Source organism: Montipora foliosa, chromosome 10 (assembly GCF_036669935.1).
Source record: "Montipora foliosa isolate CH-2021 chromosome 10, ASM3666993v2, whole genome shotgun sequence".
Lineage (NCBI taxonomy): Eukaryota > Metazoa > Cnidaria > Anthozoa > Scleractinia > Acroporidae > Montipora > Montipora foliosa.
The window spans coordinates 7606280-7623650 of NC_090878.1; the positions used below are offsets into that span (position 1 = coordinate 7606280).

General features: G+C 39.7%; 2 protein-coding genes across 3 annotated transcripts in view; both read left to right on the plus strand.

Annotated features, from left to right (window-relative positions):
• The window catches only part of LOC137973295 (uncharacterized), a 102365-nt gene that overhangs the window by 428 nt on the left and 84566 nt on the right, over nt 1-17371 (plus strand). The gene's annotated exons all lie outside the window — the stretch shown is intronic.
• The window catches only part of LOC137973642 (uncharacterized), a 79315-nt gene continuing 68627 nt past the window's right edge, over nt 6684-17371 (plus strand). Inside the window, exons 1-5 of one of the 2 annotated variants that reach the window (XM_068820491.1) lie at nt 6684-6844; nt 10553-10953; nt 11379-11442; nt 13728-13793; nt 14294-14359. In XM_068820491.1, the coding sequence (XP_068676592.1) occupies nt 6814-6844; nt 10553-10953; nt 11379-11442; nt 13728-13793; nt 14294-14359 (628 nt within the window). In that variant the 5' untranslated portion in view covers nt 6684-6813. The remainder of the gene's footprint in view (nt 6845-10552; nt 10954-11378; nt 11443-13727; nt 13794-14293; nt 14360-17371) is intronic. The other variant, XM_068820492.1, reaches the window with a different exon arrangement.

Genomic DNA, 17371 nt, shown 5'->3' on the forward strand with positions numbered 1-17371 from the left:
GACATACTGGGCCTTTCAGAATGAAATAAGTTTCGATCCAGTCATTACGATTTGTCCATATAAGGCTAAAAAAATGTTCACATGGAAACTGCTTGGCAAATATTTACGGAAGCCGATAAGGGACAATCGCAAAATACTTGTCTCCACTTCACTCTTCCACACTGATTTGCCAAAAAAATTGTGATTTCCAATTTTTCTTTTGATTTGACAGATATTTTGCGATTGTCGCTTATCGGCTTCCGTAAATATTTGATACTCGACAGCTGAATTGTCACAGAAAGTCAGACTTATGAAAGCATATGGTATTTTGCCGTACGAAATGTTTTCGAAAGTCAAACAACTTACAAGAACGACTTTTAGACGAAAGGGTGGGGGTAGACATTCATGCATCATTTCCGAGTACGTTTTTTGCCTCCTAGTAAACGTTTTGTACTTTTGTACGTGCGGTTTCAATGGTATAGAGTAAACGGAAGTATCTTTCCGACCTCTTGAAGTATTTTGAAATCTTCCTGCCTTAAAGATGTAGCTTGGAGATAGCTTTTTGAAACCGCCGCAACGCGTTAAAAACAAGCATTATTTGTTTTTTGGCACGGAAAATATATGCACGAATTTTAATTCAAAATATTTCGCATTTTCTAAGATATGTTTGTTTTTATCCCTACGTTCGTATTTGTTGTTTAGAAACTCCCAACTAGCCCATCCGATTGATATGAGCAGGGGTGGGGAGAGGTCATCCCCACAGGGTACAGGGGCACCCAACGACCAATTTGTTGTAAAATGTATTTATACCCCAGTTAATGAAAAAAAATGTTATTAAGGCATTTTCAGGTGTTTTTCAGTGTTGCTGGGAAAACATTATCTGTTCCTTTTTCCCAGCAAGAAACACAAGAAATTTCTCAGCCAGCTAGATAAAATTGGTTGGTTTCCCAGCCAGCTGATCAAATTTATTTTCCAGCCAGGAATTCCGCGCGCTTTCAAATCCCTCGATCCAAAACGACCGAATAAAAGCGACAAAACCGGGACAAAACAGGTTTTTTTTCCGCAAGCGCAATCACTCTGACCAGCCGTCGTATGTTTGTGACTACTCTCTGGGAGAGGGAAGGGTTTCTTTTCTTTTTTTTTTTTTTTAGTCGTCCTCAGTCCTCAGAGTTTCTACAGCCAGCTCGGGTTGAAATGCTAGAAAAAGTCAATAATTCCCAGGCAAAACTTCTATCAATAACAAAATTTCCCAGCCAGCTCATCGAAACACCTGTATTTTTGCCAGCCAGCAAGATTCCTCCGGGGAACAGATAATGTGAGGAACAGATTCGTTGGGTGCCCCTGAGGGTATACTCTGTGAGAGTGAGAGACGTTCCAACAGCTCCCCTTTAGACTGTTTCAAGCTTGTTGTGATATTTTACAGGCCTTAGGATGACTGTCGTTTACACAGCTCTTTGGTTTGCCACGGGATCGCTGATATTGATATCAACCTCTTCAAACAGCATGGAGTATAAAACACCATTCGTGTACATATACAATGTGTTCACAAAAGATGTCGCGGTCATGAAGCATACTATTCACTCAGTGGAGGTTACCAGTGCAGTGGAGTGTTTTCGTCATTGCGCGAGGGTCTGTGGCTGCTTGGCGTTTCAAGTGACTGGAGCCAGTTGCGAGCTGTTAGACCGCGATGCGGATAGGGATCTGGTGGCGAGACAGGGAACTCTCCTGTATATTATGCAGCAAAACGGTGTCGAGGTTAGATGATACTTTGAGCCAAATTTAACATCAGAAAACCTTGCAAGTCTTAAGGGAACCTCCACTCCTTGTTTACAATCAAATTTGTTTGGATTTTTACTCAATGAAAGCATTTGTATCACTTCCAGAATCGCTTATTTTTGTTTTTAGATTTCCTGGCCCCCGCCATCTTGAATAATTGTGACGTGTTACGGTTGCCCTATCGTTATCATACAAAATCTCTTTGTGTCTGAACCTTAACACTTATAGTGTAACACGTCACAATTATTCAAAGTGGCAGCACCTGAAAGATATGAAAATCAAAAAAGTGATTCTAAAATTCATTTTTTTCCCAGTGATATAAACGTTTTAACAAAAATTGATTGCAGACAAAATTTCTCCGATTTTTTTAACAACCTCAGTGATTTACATGTTTTCAATTTTGGTTTTCGGAATGCTACATATATAAATCCATCATATATTGCACTGCGGGTATGAACTCAAGTGAAACTTTGTTGTCTCGCAGTTATGAGCGCAATTTACGATTGCGTCGAGAAGCCTGAAAAATTCAGGATTTCAACGGGGTTTGAACCCGTGACCTCGCGATAGTCTTTAACGCCGAAGTGAGGCCCCGTCTCACCTACAGCTGCCAATGCTGGACAATTACAGCGCGAAACTTTGACAGAATCGACGCTGTGTACAACCAAGTTCTCCGTTCCATGATCCGAAACGGTTGGGCCCACGCTAAAAGCGCAAGTGATTATGGCGAGAATTTCCGGTTCAAATAGTCTACCAAGAAAATCCACGCCGTTTCCATCACCATTCCAGTATCAGACTTAAAATCAGTGCAAAGGAAATATCTCGGTCACCTAATTCGCTGCCCGGACAATCAAGCCCAAAAACAGTTACTATTCACGCTAGATAAGCGTAGTTTCTACCAGAAAGTTCCACTAATTCACCAGGTTTCGAAGACTGCAAACATTGAGAAGGACCGACTATTTACAGATGCCATGAACCGGCGATTGTGGGAGGCGCGGCGGCCTCATGGTTAGAGTGCTCGACTCCGGATCGAGTGTTCCGGGTTTGGGTTCTGGCCGGGGACATTGTGTTGTGTTCTTGGGCAAGACACTTTACTCTCACAGTGCCTCTCTCCACCCAGGTGTTTAAATGGGTACCAGCGAAATGCTGGGGGTAACCCTGCCATGGACTAGCATCCCATCCAGGGGGGAGTAGAAATACTCCTAGTTGCTTCATGCTACGGAAACCGGAGATAAGCGCCGGCCTGATGGACCTTCTGGCTCGTAAGCAGTGACTTTACTTTACCTTTATGAACCGGCGATATTGCATGAGTGATTCCCGTACCGATGGATCTGGAAAGATTCGATGGGCTAAAACAATGAATGAATGAAGGAATGGTGTGACGCTCTAACCAACTGAGCTATGAGGCCACTGACGTTGGAAGCTGGTCATTTGTGGGTACAAATGTTCCCGTGATGGGTGAATTAATGAACGAAATGCTATATATATGAAATCCATCAGAAATGGACCAGCTCCCAATGTCAGTGGCTTCATAGCTCAGTTGGTTAGAGCGTCGCAGCGGGATCGCTAGGTTGCGGGTTTAAACCCCGTTGAAGTCCTGAATTTTTCAGGCTTTTCTACGCAATTGCTAAAATTGCGTGCATAACTGCTAGGCAACATAGTTTCACTTAATTAATTTTAGTTTTATTATTACAGATCAGGAACTAATCATACGAGCGAATCAGTACGAGCCGACAACTGGTTCTCCTGTGGCTTTGAACGGGGATCGTTTTCTCAAAACCAGGAGATTCATGACCAGGAGTGTACAATTTCATTCAGTTTATGAAATTCCCTATTATTGTAAATCCCATAATACAGTTCATTCTGGGGGCTTATTTGCATTAAAACAATGGATATCACTGAAGCATGATACAGTCCTAAGAGTAAATAATAAACACTTAATTATAATGACTGATCCTGATCAGTTGATTTTGTTTCCCGAGATTTTCAATGTTTCCCCGAGGTGCAGCCGGGGGAAACATTGAAATTCGAGGGAAACAAAATCAACTGTTTCTCTCGGGACCAGTCGTTAAGTGATTTGTTATGTAGCACAAAAAGACAAACAACAAACGTGCAACGGCAACAGCAACGGCGATCGTCGATCAACATTCGCGGGTAACAGTGCACTGTGCAATATAACAACTTGTATTGTTTTCATGTAAAGAATCCCCAAAATGTATTGCATTATGAGATTGGGAAAATAGTCTTTGGCGTTTTTACTGACTGATCTATTTTTAGATTGATTTTCCCGCGAAACCGGACGTTTCCAGCTAATCACAAGTCTTACATGAGAAATTGTATTGCCCATGGGATCGAGAAAGGTCACCCTTGCAAGCTAAATCTTATTTAAAATCTTGTCCAAAAATAGCTTGATCTGTTACATAGACCTAGGGGTCGACCTAGGGTTGGAGCAACCTCGTTCCCAGGCTCTCTCTCTTTCCTCCCTTAAACGGGCTACTTAGGTCACGCTATTTTAGGTAATTTTGTTTAATTTTGTTAATTATGAGCTCTAAACGTCAAATTGGCAGAGCAAGAGTCTTTCATTTGCAAAATCACGGCCACATAACAACTGAGAATGATTTTCAAGCTTTGTAAATGACATTTTCATATAGACTGATATAAATTTGAGAAAAGGTGGGCCAACGTTTTTCAAATTTACCCAAATTCAATCCATTTCAATCCTCTCCAGTTTTGTCCATCCATGTCCCTTCTTGGCTTCCCTGTGCTTTGTTAGAGTTCTTCTATAGTTTTGAACAGTTATTTTGATATTTTAGTTAATTCTATGACCATTCGATCAGTGCTGAAAATGCCTAAAATAGCGTGACCTAGCCCCTTTAACCTCGAGGACAAGGGAGGAAAAAAGAGAAAGCCTGGGAATGAGTTTGGTGTTGGAGTTGTTGGCTCATGTTTATGGGCTACTGTCAAAACTTGCTATTTTTAGATTCATGTCATCTATGTTCAGATGGAACGGTGATTGGTTAAGCGAACAAAAGTAGGCTTGAAAGGTGTTCTTGTTGTAAACGTTCTGAGGTAATGGTGAATCCGAGAAGAGATAAGGTGGTGGTTTGAGGCCATAATCACTGTAGAAGAGTTCGCTTCAACTTCTACTTCAATTTTACTTTTATTTATGAGTGATACAGAATAAAATATAATGTTCATACATTTGAACTTCAGAAATTAAAATACAGGAGAGTTGGAGATCATCGCCGTGATCTTTAGATTTCATGTATTTCAATTTCCTCAGTTCAAATATCTGAACATTTCTCTGATATATTCTGTATCATCCATTCGTTCACTTCTTTGCCTGCTCGAACACTCACAAGCGACCAGGGACAGGTTTAGTTTTCGAAAGTCACTTCCGCCGAAACTGCAATCAGTCCGCTTCTTTTGATAGACTGGTCTTTGAACGTGTTTTCAAGGTAACAAAAAGCTAAATGATTGTGGAGTTTGATGGCTGAAAAGCTCCCCATATTTTAACAAACTGAGGAAATCGTGACACCCGAAAAGAGCCCGAAACGTTTCTGGACTGACGTTTCGGACCCGAAAAGTTGTCGGGACTTTCGAGAAACAAGCCCCAGCTTCCAGAGCAAATCGCGCGGTCATGAGTTCGAGTCCCGTTCGTGCTTTGATGTTTTGTTTCACTTTCTTCTATGATCTCCAACTCTCGTGTACTGCTGTTCTACTTTGTAGGCTCGGATTTGTGAACTCCTGAAAGGGTGTATTGAGTACTTATTCAAATGAATGGTTGTTGAGTGAGTTTTCTTTTGCTTTTATGGTAATGGGAGCTGTTTCAACGGATGTTGCGAATCCCAGCCTTGCCTCAACGGAGGCACGTGCCGCGAAACGTGTAATGACATCAAAGAACAGTATAGTTGCGCATGCTCAGAACATTACCATGGGAAAAGATGTGAATTGTTTAATCCGAAGTCTTGTCAATCTATCGCAAGGATTATGCCAGAAGTGGTTTCTGGGATTTATGACCTCGTTATCAGCTACAACATTGAGTTAGCCGATTAGGTCTATGTTTCTAAATTTATCACCCGATCTTCCGGTTTGTAGGTCTACAAGTTCGACCACAGGCAGCCGAAGCTCGATGTACCGAGATTAAGATTCTTTGTGTATTGTTTTAAACAATCTTAAATTTACAATATATAATCTACTAAAATGCTAAAAAAAGATATTCACAATCTTAATCCGTATAAATAATAAAAAAAAAAATACTAAAAACTTCACTACAAAAGCATCAAATAAAATGATAATGTAGCATATTTAAATGATATGGAAATACCTGAAACAAAGCGTTTTATGCCAAAGGGTTTGAATTGGGTACAACATTGAGTTAGCCGATATTAGGTCTATGTTTCTAAATTTATCACCCGATCTTCCGGTTTGTAAGTCTACAAGTTCGACCACAGGCAGCCCAAGCTCGATGTACCGAGATTAAGATTCCTTGTGTATTGTATTAAACAATCTTGAATTTACAATATATAATCTACTAAAATGCTAAAAAAAGATATTCACAATCTTAATCCGTATAAATAATAATAAAAAATACTAAAAACTTCACTACAAAAGCATCAAATAAAATGATAATGTAGCATATTTAACAAAGCGTTTTATTCCCAAAGGGTTTGAATTGGGTACAACATCGAGTTAGCCGAAATTAGGTTTATCACCCGATCTTCCGGTTTGTAGGTCTACAAGTTTACCACAGGCAGCCCAAGCTCGGTGTACGATTTATAGACTTTGTATGGGAAAACATACTTTCCCAGACCAAAGTCTCTAAATCGTACACTGAGCTTGGGCTGCCTGTGGTTGAACTGCGCTATCTATCAGCCAATCATAGCTAGACTTTATTCCCTACTTATTCAGAAACCACACAAAATGACACACACAACAAATATTTTCCCGCTGCTTTGGAATCTTTGGTCCACCTAGTCAGGTGTCTTGCAATCGCGAATTTCTGGGATAATTTTCCATGAAAATCTTGGAAAGCTGCTTTTGCAGTTATCCTGAACGGACATGCCAAGACGAGGATCAGAAGTCAGTGAAGGTAAGTGATTTTTTCCGAGAGTTCTGAGGACGCTCTCTATCTACACCGTTCGACTCAGTCTTGCCTCTGAAGCAGAAACTCGATTCACGAAATTAATAGGCCTGAGCACGGTTTTGGAAACCATCTGGACGGGTAGGCAAACGTGTCAATAACAGTGCTTTACGTTTCTATGGGAATCTGCGTTAAAATAACTTGAGAAAACCTTGAATGTTGAAAAATTTGTGAATGGTAAACTGTATATCACCCCGCGAGCAGAGCCTCCATTTGTCTTTTTCTCAAGCAAAAGAAAGGCTCTGCTAGCAGGGTGACTTTATATTAGTTGCTAACCAAAGAATGTTACGGACAAAATTTGAGGATCCAATCTACACTAGAATTTGCCTAGCGAAAATTTAAATTTCCCTTACATTTGTCAGACGCATGTCTGAGTGAGGGTAAATTTTGAAGTAATGGTGTGGCGAAAGCAGCGGGTGGGAGGACGTCCATCTGCAAACTGGGGGAGGGGCTGGGTAGGTCCTTGTGTTGATATTTGAAACATGTAGCCCCTCAGGGCGGTGACAGCGCAGACCGTTGAGTTTGATTGAGTAATAATGAGAGAGGAATTAAACTTCGAAGGCCACAATAAATCAGCAGTCAAAGATCAAACACTAAAAGGACAAGCGGAGGAATTAAACTTCTATCACCACAATACATTGTGGCAGTCAAAGATCAAGCACTAAAATAACAATCAAAGGAATAATTTAACTTCTAAGGCTACAATAAATTCAGCGCCAAATCAACACCAAACACTGGATTAACAATCTGAGAAATTAAAAAAAAAACTCCTATGGACACAAGAAATTCAGCAGTCAAAGATCAAATACTGAAATAACAATAAGAACTTCCAAGGCCACAAGAGATTCAGCAGTCAAAGTTCAAAGACTAAAATAACAAGCAGAGGGATTAAACTTAAGAGCAGAGGAAGTTAACTTCTAAGGCCACAATAGATCCGTAAGGATCAAAACACTAAAATAACAATCAGAGGAATTAAACTTGTAAGGCTAAAATAAATCAGAACTTAAAAGTCAAACACTTTAATAACAATTGGAGAAATTATTATTATTGTTATCATTTTTGTTTTTTTTTTTTAATGGCGACAATAAATCAGCAGTCAAAGATCGAACCCAAAAGGGGAGAATTAACCTTCTATGGCCACAATACATGGAATGAGCAGTCAAAGATCCAACCTGAACATAGCACCCAAAGGAATTAAACTTGTAAGGCCACAGTAAATTCTGGACTCAGAGGTCAAACACAAATAATCTGAAGAATTATTTTCTTTGGCCACAGCAAATTCAGCAGTAAAAGATCAAAAACTAAATTAACAGGAAGGGGATTTAAACGTCTAAGGTCATGATAAATTCTGAAGACAAAGTGCAAACACTTAACTGACAATCGGAGGATTTAATTAAACCACTATCACCACAATAGATTCAGCAGTCAAAGATCAAACGGTTGTCCAGGGTTGTCGTACGTCGGCATTTGGCCATTGGGGAAACGCCTCCTTGTGCTGTTGGTTCGACAAGGATGGGTTGTTCAGACATTTGCAATGTGTGGACCAGGTGATGGTGAGTTCAGGTCCCGATGCCGGTGCTAGATCTTTATTATTTAAGGTTTTCTTGCTAGAGGGTCTTGTTCATGCGATGTCATCGCCGCCATGTTGATGCACGAAAGCAAATCTCTCAGTACAGTGTAGCTTCTTTTGTTCGTCCACCAAAATTCGTACATTTCTCCATTGTTAATGGTGTCTCTAGAGGTTGTGTGAAAAACGTCCTATAGGGAGCGACAGACGACAACATACCGGGTGGATAAGTGTTTGAGTTTTGCATTGGTGGGAAGTCGACCGCCTTGCATAATTTCGTGAAAACTTCATTTGACTTGTTCCGAAACACGCAGAATCGACTCGAGGAACAGGGAAGCGGGAAATCAGTTCAGCTTTGCTGCCATTTTTGGCAGATAGCGAGCATGAAGACGAAGACGAAGAACTTCTGTCGACAGTGAAGTGAGATTTTCCCAATGACGATGGCGAGGGCCTGTGGCCTTCGAATTGCCACGCGGATGCGCCATAATAAAATTCGTAAACAGTAAAGGTACTCCTTACAGGAAACTAAAGAGCTCACAGAATAACCTCTGAAAATAGGAATTACTCCACGCGACAAAGGCAGAAATGAAATGCAGCGGATTACAGGACATGTAGCTCCAAAGAGGCCACCACGTGATAGGCGCAGGATACGGAGACCGAGGGGTCAGAGGTTATCTCTCGTAAACATTTATAACTTTAATTTTATACTAAAATATCACTGAAAGACCAGGTGAATTTTCTTCGGAATCTGAGCATCAGAGTTGGATGTGTAGGAGACGATAAGTTTGTAGATATCACATATTCTTCGCCGGAGTCTTCACTCGGTAATGGCTACTGGCAAAACATGTTGTTATCTGACATGTGATAGGAATTGTTGTGGATGAAGTGCATTGTATCAGCTATTGGTGTGCATTACATTTTATCTTGATTTAGACCTAATTTGCTTTTCCATGAAATTATATAGTATTAAAAAGCTGTTGGGAAGCAACCACAAGAAACAAAGATTGGAATGTGAGGGTATAAATACGAAATTACTTACTTGGAAAACATAAGCTAAGAAGACATAAAATGAATGACAAAATGTAAGTTAGATAATAAAATTTATGACACTTTGACGTGTTGTGATGTACTCAACAATACCAGTGATGATCGAGCTTGTGTTGGATATGCATGAGACAGAGTTGGTTATAATCATCTCATATCCACAAGCACGTGAGGAATAATTATTTATTAAAAGTGCACCCAAAATATAGATAAATCTTTCAGACTTTATTTTGTATTGCTTTACTTGTCAAAATAAAGTTTTCAAGTTGCTACCCTGGAAAAAAATTATTTTCATTTTCAGCGCACAATTCCCCGCTTGATGTGCAGTGGGCCGTCTTTGAAATTTCGGCTTTAAGCTCGTCTTGAAGAGTCTTAAGAGTAGAGGACAATTTTTCAACCTTTTTCAACCTTGGAAAACATTTCTTTTTACGAACGTACTGCGACCTTTGCTTTGTCTCCTGCAACTCTCCACCTAAAATCCTGGAAATGGTCCCTCTTAAATCTCCTCTTAAACCCCACTGTGAACGTCCAACCACAGCGACTCTGTCAGACAAGTGTTTCCCAACAATTCAGCACAAATCAAACAATGAACCAAATTGGTTTCATATGAAACCACTTTTTTGGAGTAGAAGTTATCATATCATTGATTTGAGAGGGACCTGGACCGTCTGAGTGAATGATATTGACAAAATGCCTAAAAATATTTCAAAATTTTCGAAATCTGCCCTTTCGCAGCGGAGTTATAGAGGTTTGAATTTGGCCAAAATCCCATACATTTACTGTAATTTAAGCTGTGTTTGCGCCTCGACCAAGATGGCGTCAGAAACCGTGAAAAGGTCTATTTTTAAATTAATGCTCTTTAATGCTAATATTATATATGGAGGAACTCAATTTCTTCATTTCAAGTTTCAAGACAAGAAGATTGATCCTTTGCACATGTGGTCACTCAATCAGTCACAGGCAACCAAAACTTAATTAATTTAACACTGGTGACCCTTAGTGTGGTATGGCATAAGTAAAACTACTGTATGTGTTTGTATTTATAGGAACTGATGATAGTAATAGGGTGTATGGCTTAATCCGAGATCTGTTAGTGGAGGGTAAAGATGCCTGGTTTGTCAACAGGAGGGGACGCTATGGTCTCAACTGGTGCAGAGCTCTTGATTGTTATGCAGATTACAAGGCAAGAAAAAAACCCCAATTCAAGAGCAAGAATCTCACCAGACAAAAATTAAGCAATCATCTGAGATCAGCCCTTCTGAATTTTTACAAGAAGGATGGCGCAAAAGAATATATGGAGTCTAAGAAAGTCAACAACAAGAATGAAGTTATTGAAAGGCAGTTTCAAATGCCTTCCAAGTTGTTTAAATCCTTTTTTGGAAGTACAGTTCCTTCAGATGAAAGCGAGCAACAAGATGAGCAGGAGATAAACAGTATCACATCTGAGGTTAGTCAATGTGAGGGGCAATGATTCCTCTTTATGTTTGGCTGGAGTATTGTAATGAAACTATCAACCATCACTGGTTGACAGCAGTTTCACTTGTATAGAGTCAGTATTTTACCCTCTATGAACTTGCAAAATCTAAACCTTGGCTGATAAAGGACAAGTTGGAATTTCTTTTTTTTTCCATTCTGCAAGGAATTTGCAAAGTTTGAAGGTTCACCTCCCTAATTAATTCAAAGCTGCCTTTATTAGACAAAGGTATCAAAGCTGCATGTATAAAAAAACCCAGTGAATAGTTGGAGAAGTTGTTTGCATTCCACCTGGCAATTAAGGGTACTTGAATATTGAGAGCATAACCTTTGCTCCAATTTCCTATTAAAATGTCTACAGGTATCATTATTAGGTCTTGATTGGTTTTATTTTTTAAGGATGAAATAGATCACAACTCAAGTGATCATGGATTTGATGAAACTATGGATCAGTCTTGTGTTGGTAAGGATGATGTTCTCAGTTTTATTGAAACTGTCTTAATACAGTACCGCCTGGAAGTATTGACCCCTTGGCCTGGAAGTATTGACCCCTCGGGACGAGGCATTACCTCGTCTTTGCCGCGGGTAGTGGTCGCGCGCCACTGAGGTATGCAAATTTTTTTCCCTCGGTAAAACCGAGGTGCAATTTGCCGCGGAGAGAAAAGACGAGGCTTGCCGCGCGAAAGAACAATGATCTGCTGCACGTGTGAAATAAGTAGAAGACTGTCAAATTTTAAATCTCATGGTGTGAAGAATCGATTCTTAAAGCAAGAAATCGTAATCAAAACGAGAAAGTGCGCGTCAAAGTTCAATCTTAATTGATACATTCTTCCAAGTCATCGGACCCTCTGTCGGTACTATTTTGAGACTTGACGTACCAACGAATAATTTAAGAATGGTTTCTTTTTTCATCTCTTTCATCAGCAATAAATTGTTATGTGTAACCATAGCAATTGCAGCATGTTGACAGCGCATGGAAAACAAATCTAGGAATAGACTGTGATTAGTGGAGAAATGAAGTATCTAAATTATCTGAACGCTCATCGTTTGCATACGAATTATAAAGACGCAAAAACCAGCAAGCGAAACAAAAGAACGACATAATTCTTAACTTGACATAGTCTGATGTTCGAACCATCTTTGCGCACGTTGCGCTTTCACGAGTAACTCTGTTGGCAGCCTGCTGTCACTCGTGATGAATTTGCATAAGCCACGCCAATGATCAAATGTTAACCAGAGCGCGAAAACAATCTTTTCAGTTGAGGTGAAATAATTTTCTACTAGTTCATGGGTTTGGTTTCCTTGGAATGTTTTTCTTTTTGTAATTTGTTACTTGAAAACAACTTGGAAAGTAATACCGCAGTAGTAAACCGTAAGAATAGTATTTACATAAGTCTTACTTTTGAACCACGAACGGTTGGTCATGCAAGGTTTTCGAGGATATGTTGAATGTGCTTTGTATTAAAATTTTCCGTGACCAGCAACCCGATATTTCAGTCAATTTAAAGTGAATCTAGCTGCAATAATAACGTTTTGGACAGTGATTTGCGACACTATCTAGCTTGAGAAGTTTTATGCCTTTCAACACGGGTTTTGCAAGAGCGGGTCACCCAGACCCTGGACAGTTTTGTATATATATTGTCAAAACCCAGTTGTGGGCCACCGTACTCTCCGGCTGCAGGATATCGAGATAATAAATGAATGTTCCGAGCGCTGAGCTGCAAAAAAAAGCGGACACATTCTCCCATAAACTGAAATGAATAAAACTTTAAAATGTGATGACGGCAAAGTCCACGCAAGCGGGAAAAGCGTCCACGAAATCGACTTGTTGGACCTTCGAATGAGCAGTCCACAAGAAGTCTTCGAAATAATCACTGCAATCAAAATATGTCACAAAGAAGGTTTCAAATGTGGTCGGAAGATTCTGGCTACGGATATTCTATTTGCAAGTTAAAGGAAAGTAAGGCAACCAAGGTCCATGACGATCGGCTATGATCTTCGATCTATGTTTGCAATTTTTGACCGAAACTTGTTCAGTTCCTGTTCTTCGGTGGGATTTCAAAATTATAATCTGGCTTATCGAAACACAAAGTCCAAGGAAACCATTTACAACTCTAAAGCGGAATTTTAATTGCCGAGGGTTTACCTCAGTTGGCTTTTCCGCGGCAACTTTGGAGCCTAGCCGTAAATTTCCCTCAGCAGAAATGCGGCCTACTGCGGGAATACCGAGGGAAAGTCGCGACAGGGTGATGCGGCAATGACGTGGTAAAGGGGTCAATACTTCCAGGCGGTACTGTAGTTCCATCAAATACGTTATATAATTGTCAATTGGGCTCTACTGAAGGCGTGCTTCGCTCATTCCTGGATCTTGAGACTTGCATGGTATTATATTCAGTTAACCCATTCACACCTCAAACAAACGAAATGCCAAAAAAAACCCCTGTAATTTCTGTCTTCTGTTTTCAAACCGAAACATTCTGGCCAAACGAAAATGCCAAAACAGAATCACCCTAAAACTAACAAATGCTAACTTTATAACAAGCAGGTGATGAAAAAACTAGCTGATCTGCATATATAACGAGGCAAAGGCGCAAAAGCAGGATTATACAAAGGAATCTATGGCTAGAAATACAATGAGCTCGTAGGTGTTAAGGAGCGCTAGGGCTGACAAAGCGAAATATGCGAAAATGAAATGACACAAAGCTGCTTACAAAAAATTGAAAGTATTCCTTCTGTTCAATGAAATAGATGTCCAATCAACTCACAACTCAAGTGATCATGGATTTGATGAAACTATGGATCAGTCTTGTGTTGGTAAGGATGATGTTCTCAGTTTTATTGAAACTGTCTTAATAGTTCCATCAAATACGTTATATAATTGTCAATTGGGTTCCACTGATGGCGTGCTTCGCTCATTCCTGGATCTTGAGACTTGCATGGTATTATATCCAGTTAACCCATTCACACCTCAAACAAACGAAATGCCAAAAAATAAAAAAACCTGTAATTTCTGTCTTCTGTTTTCAAACCGAAACATTCTGGCCAAACGAAAATGCCGAAACAGAATCGCCCTAAAACTAAGAAATGCTAACTTTATAACAAGCAGGTGATGAAAAAACTAGCTGATCTGCATATATAACGAGGCAAAGGTGCAAAAGCAGGATTATACAAAGGAATCTATGGCTAGAAATCAAAATTAATGAGCTCGTAGGTGTTAAGGAGCGCTAGGGCTGACAAAGCGAAATATGGGAAAATGAAATGACACAAAGCTGCTTACAAAAAATTGAAACTATTCCTTCTGTTTAATGAAATAGATGTCCATTCAACTCACAACTCAAGTGATCATGGATTTGATGAAACTATGGATCAGTCTTGTGTTGGTAAGGATGATGTTCTCAGTTTTATTGAAACTGTCTTAATAGTTCATCAAATATGTTATGTAATTGTCAATTGGGTTCCACTGAAGGCATGCTTGGCTCATTCCTGGATCTCGAGACTTACATGGTATTATATATATCCGGTTAAACCCATTCTCACATCAAACGTCCTATGTCACCCCCCATTGATGAGTAAATTCATCTGGTGTTAGACAGTAAAATCTATTAAGTGTCCCTCTCAGGGGTCAATGGGTTAAGCATTTTCCCTGGTTTAGGTAATATGAACAACTCATATGGTCCTTGCCCTCAGTGGTTCTTCAAATGGCGGTACTGTAAGCATGACTGTCAAAGCCTGTTGTCAGTACCTTGCAGACAGTGCTACCCTCTCTTGGGAATAACCGGGGCTAATGGCCTGAAACAGTAAGCATAGGTACAAAGCAACCTGGTGACAGTATTTTGTACTATAAGTGTAAAAATACTACCGAAATCACTAAACTCTTTGCACCCCGAAAAGAAACGATTGATTGCATTTGAATTTTTGACTTGCTAATTAACGTAACCAATTGGAGCGCCCCGGTTTGTGATGTGTCTTTCTTTATGTGAGCGAGGCCGTGGGAAAATAAACAAACAGACCACAGCTTGAGATGAATGTGTACAAAGAACTTTCCACCGTTTGGAGATGATATGAGGTGCCTGATGGTTGAGTGGAGTGGAGATGTTTCAACAGAGTTCTACCTGGGACATTGGATTAGTTAACGTACAAAATGAGTGGTCTTACACTCTATGGAAGACGTGTTGTCAAACAACCGGAAATTACTTCCATCGTCATACAGCTGAGGTCAATTGAAAAAGCTGGAAGAACCAGAAATAGATTTGGTGCAACTGCTGATAAAAATAGGTCCGCAATGCTTACTTGGGGTGTTATGCTGAGTTAACTCCATTGGGCCCTTATAGAATTTGGTACTGTGGTGTCACTTTTACCATGCGTGATTGATTGAAAATTTGTCATAACAGTGCAGCACTAAAATGGGTTCCTTATAAGTATGCTTCAAATGTCAGGACCTGTTCAGAATTTTACAGCAATGACTGGCCGCTAATCTTTCTCTTATTGCCATTTGCACAGTTTAGACAACTTTTCCTGCGCACTACATCATCTCTATCAGCTATTTACTATTAACAGAAACACTAAGAATGGCTAAGAAACAAGCATGGCACTGTCATACATTCATATGACCCCGTAAATGAACAAGAGAATGCTGAAATACAACTAGAATTCCAAGATGAATCATCAGTAGATGAGGTGTTCAATGAACAAGTACCCTCAGAGCTTGCTGCAAATTCCCAAACTACTGAAAATCATGGTCCATCAGCAATGACAATGTATAATCAGGCAACAGAAATGTCTGATGATCAGTTACGTCAATCAGTTAGATCATTAAATAAAATGCAATGCAAAGCTTTCAAAAGGACCCGTGATTTGATACACTAGAAATACCATATTTACCTGTGTCTAAGTGGACCTTTTATGGCCTCAAAAGAAGCTCCAGAAATCGCCCTCGACTTATACACGGGTCAAAGATTTTGAGCCAATTTCCAGCTAAGTAATTTATTCAAAATTAGCATAATAATGTTGTCTTTAATTGGGCATAACGAATGCGTTGGACAAAAGCTGACAAAAGACTTCAAAATGAATGACAAAAGACTCCAAAACGAATGTAAGCAGTTCCAGTTGAAATGAAAAAGGATTTGTCCAACCCTAGATGTTGAAGATACTCACAAGCACAATATGAAATAGACACTGGAAATTTTCGTTTTCCAAAGGCGGAAAGCTCTAAAAGGCATTTCTGTTTCTTCAAATAAAAACTTGATCGTTCAACGGCTGAGTAACCTGGCGCAATACCTCGTGTTTGCATGCAAGCATCGTCAATTGTGTTGCGTGAAAATGCTGGTTGGTAACGAATGTTTTTTATTCTTTATACAAACCTGGCTGACTTAAATTCTTTTGCAAACTTCGTATTGTTTGGTTTATGAGTTTTCAGTTTTTGTCATTTGAGAAATTATAAGTCAAGGACCAATTAAACCTTGAGCATTTGCATATCGTTTGCAAGTTATTTTCAAAGATTGACCCTGGCTTCCTGTGATGTTGTGCTTATCCTCTAAAGACCTTTATCCTTGAACAACGAAACAGATTAGTTTGAGGTTTACATGTTCAATTTTCTGAGAACTTTTTCGAAACTCAAGGACAAAATGCCCGCACATACAACAGATGCTGAACCACAAAACTATTAAAGCGCTTGAGGCCCTGATTTTTTTGTGTATCCACATTTCCAGAAATCGAAGAATACAAGATTAGTGTCCCATGAACATTTAACAAAGAAACTAAGAAATTGCTTTTTTTGCCATCAAAAATGGGGGTCGACTTATACAAGGGTAAATACGGTATATTATCCCGCATGTTACCACGGTTAAGTTTTAACTAAAAAAAAAAAAAAAAAAAAAGCTAAATTTAGAAAATTCAACACTAGGAGTGTCCATTTATATTTCTTACTTACTTATTGGCGGCAGGGAAATGCACCCTGGGCTGCACTTTACCCCACGGTAGGTGGGACAGCCCTCCTTGGAAATAGGTCCGTATTGCTTACTCCAAGATGGTACAACTCACCATCTGACCTATTCTCCTTCCAGACGGGGCACCCCTTGTCTGGTCCACCCTATGTTACATTCTCTAGGGGGTCCTCGTAGGGACACAGCTACCCTAGGGGGCATAGGCTATTTTTGCCACAAAATAGTGATTAACATAATAATTATAATTGACTTAAAAAATAAATAGATAAAAGGAGAATTTGTGTTCCTCCTTTTTTCTAGTTTCACAAGCCTTGCAAAGGGTGGGGGGCTTTCCCCCTTTTTTATGTCACTGACCCTTAGGGACTCATTAAGTGTCCCATGACCATTTAACAAAGAAATTAAGAAATTGCTTATTTTGCCATCAAAAATGGGAGTCGACTTATACACAGG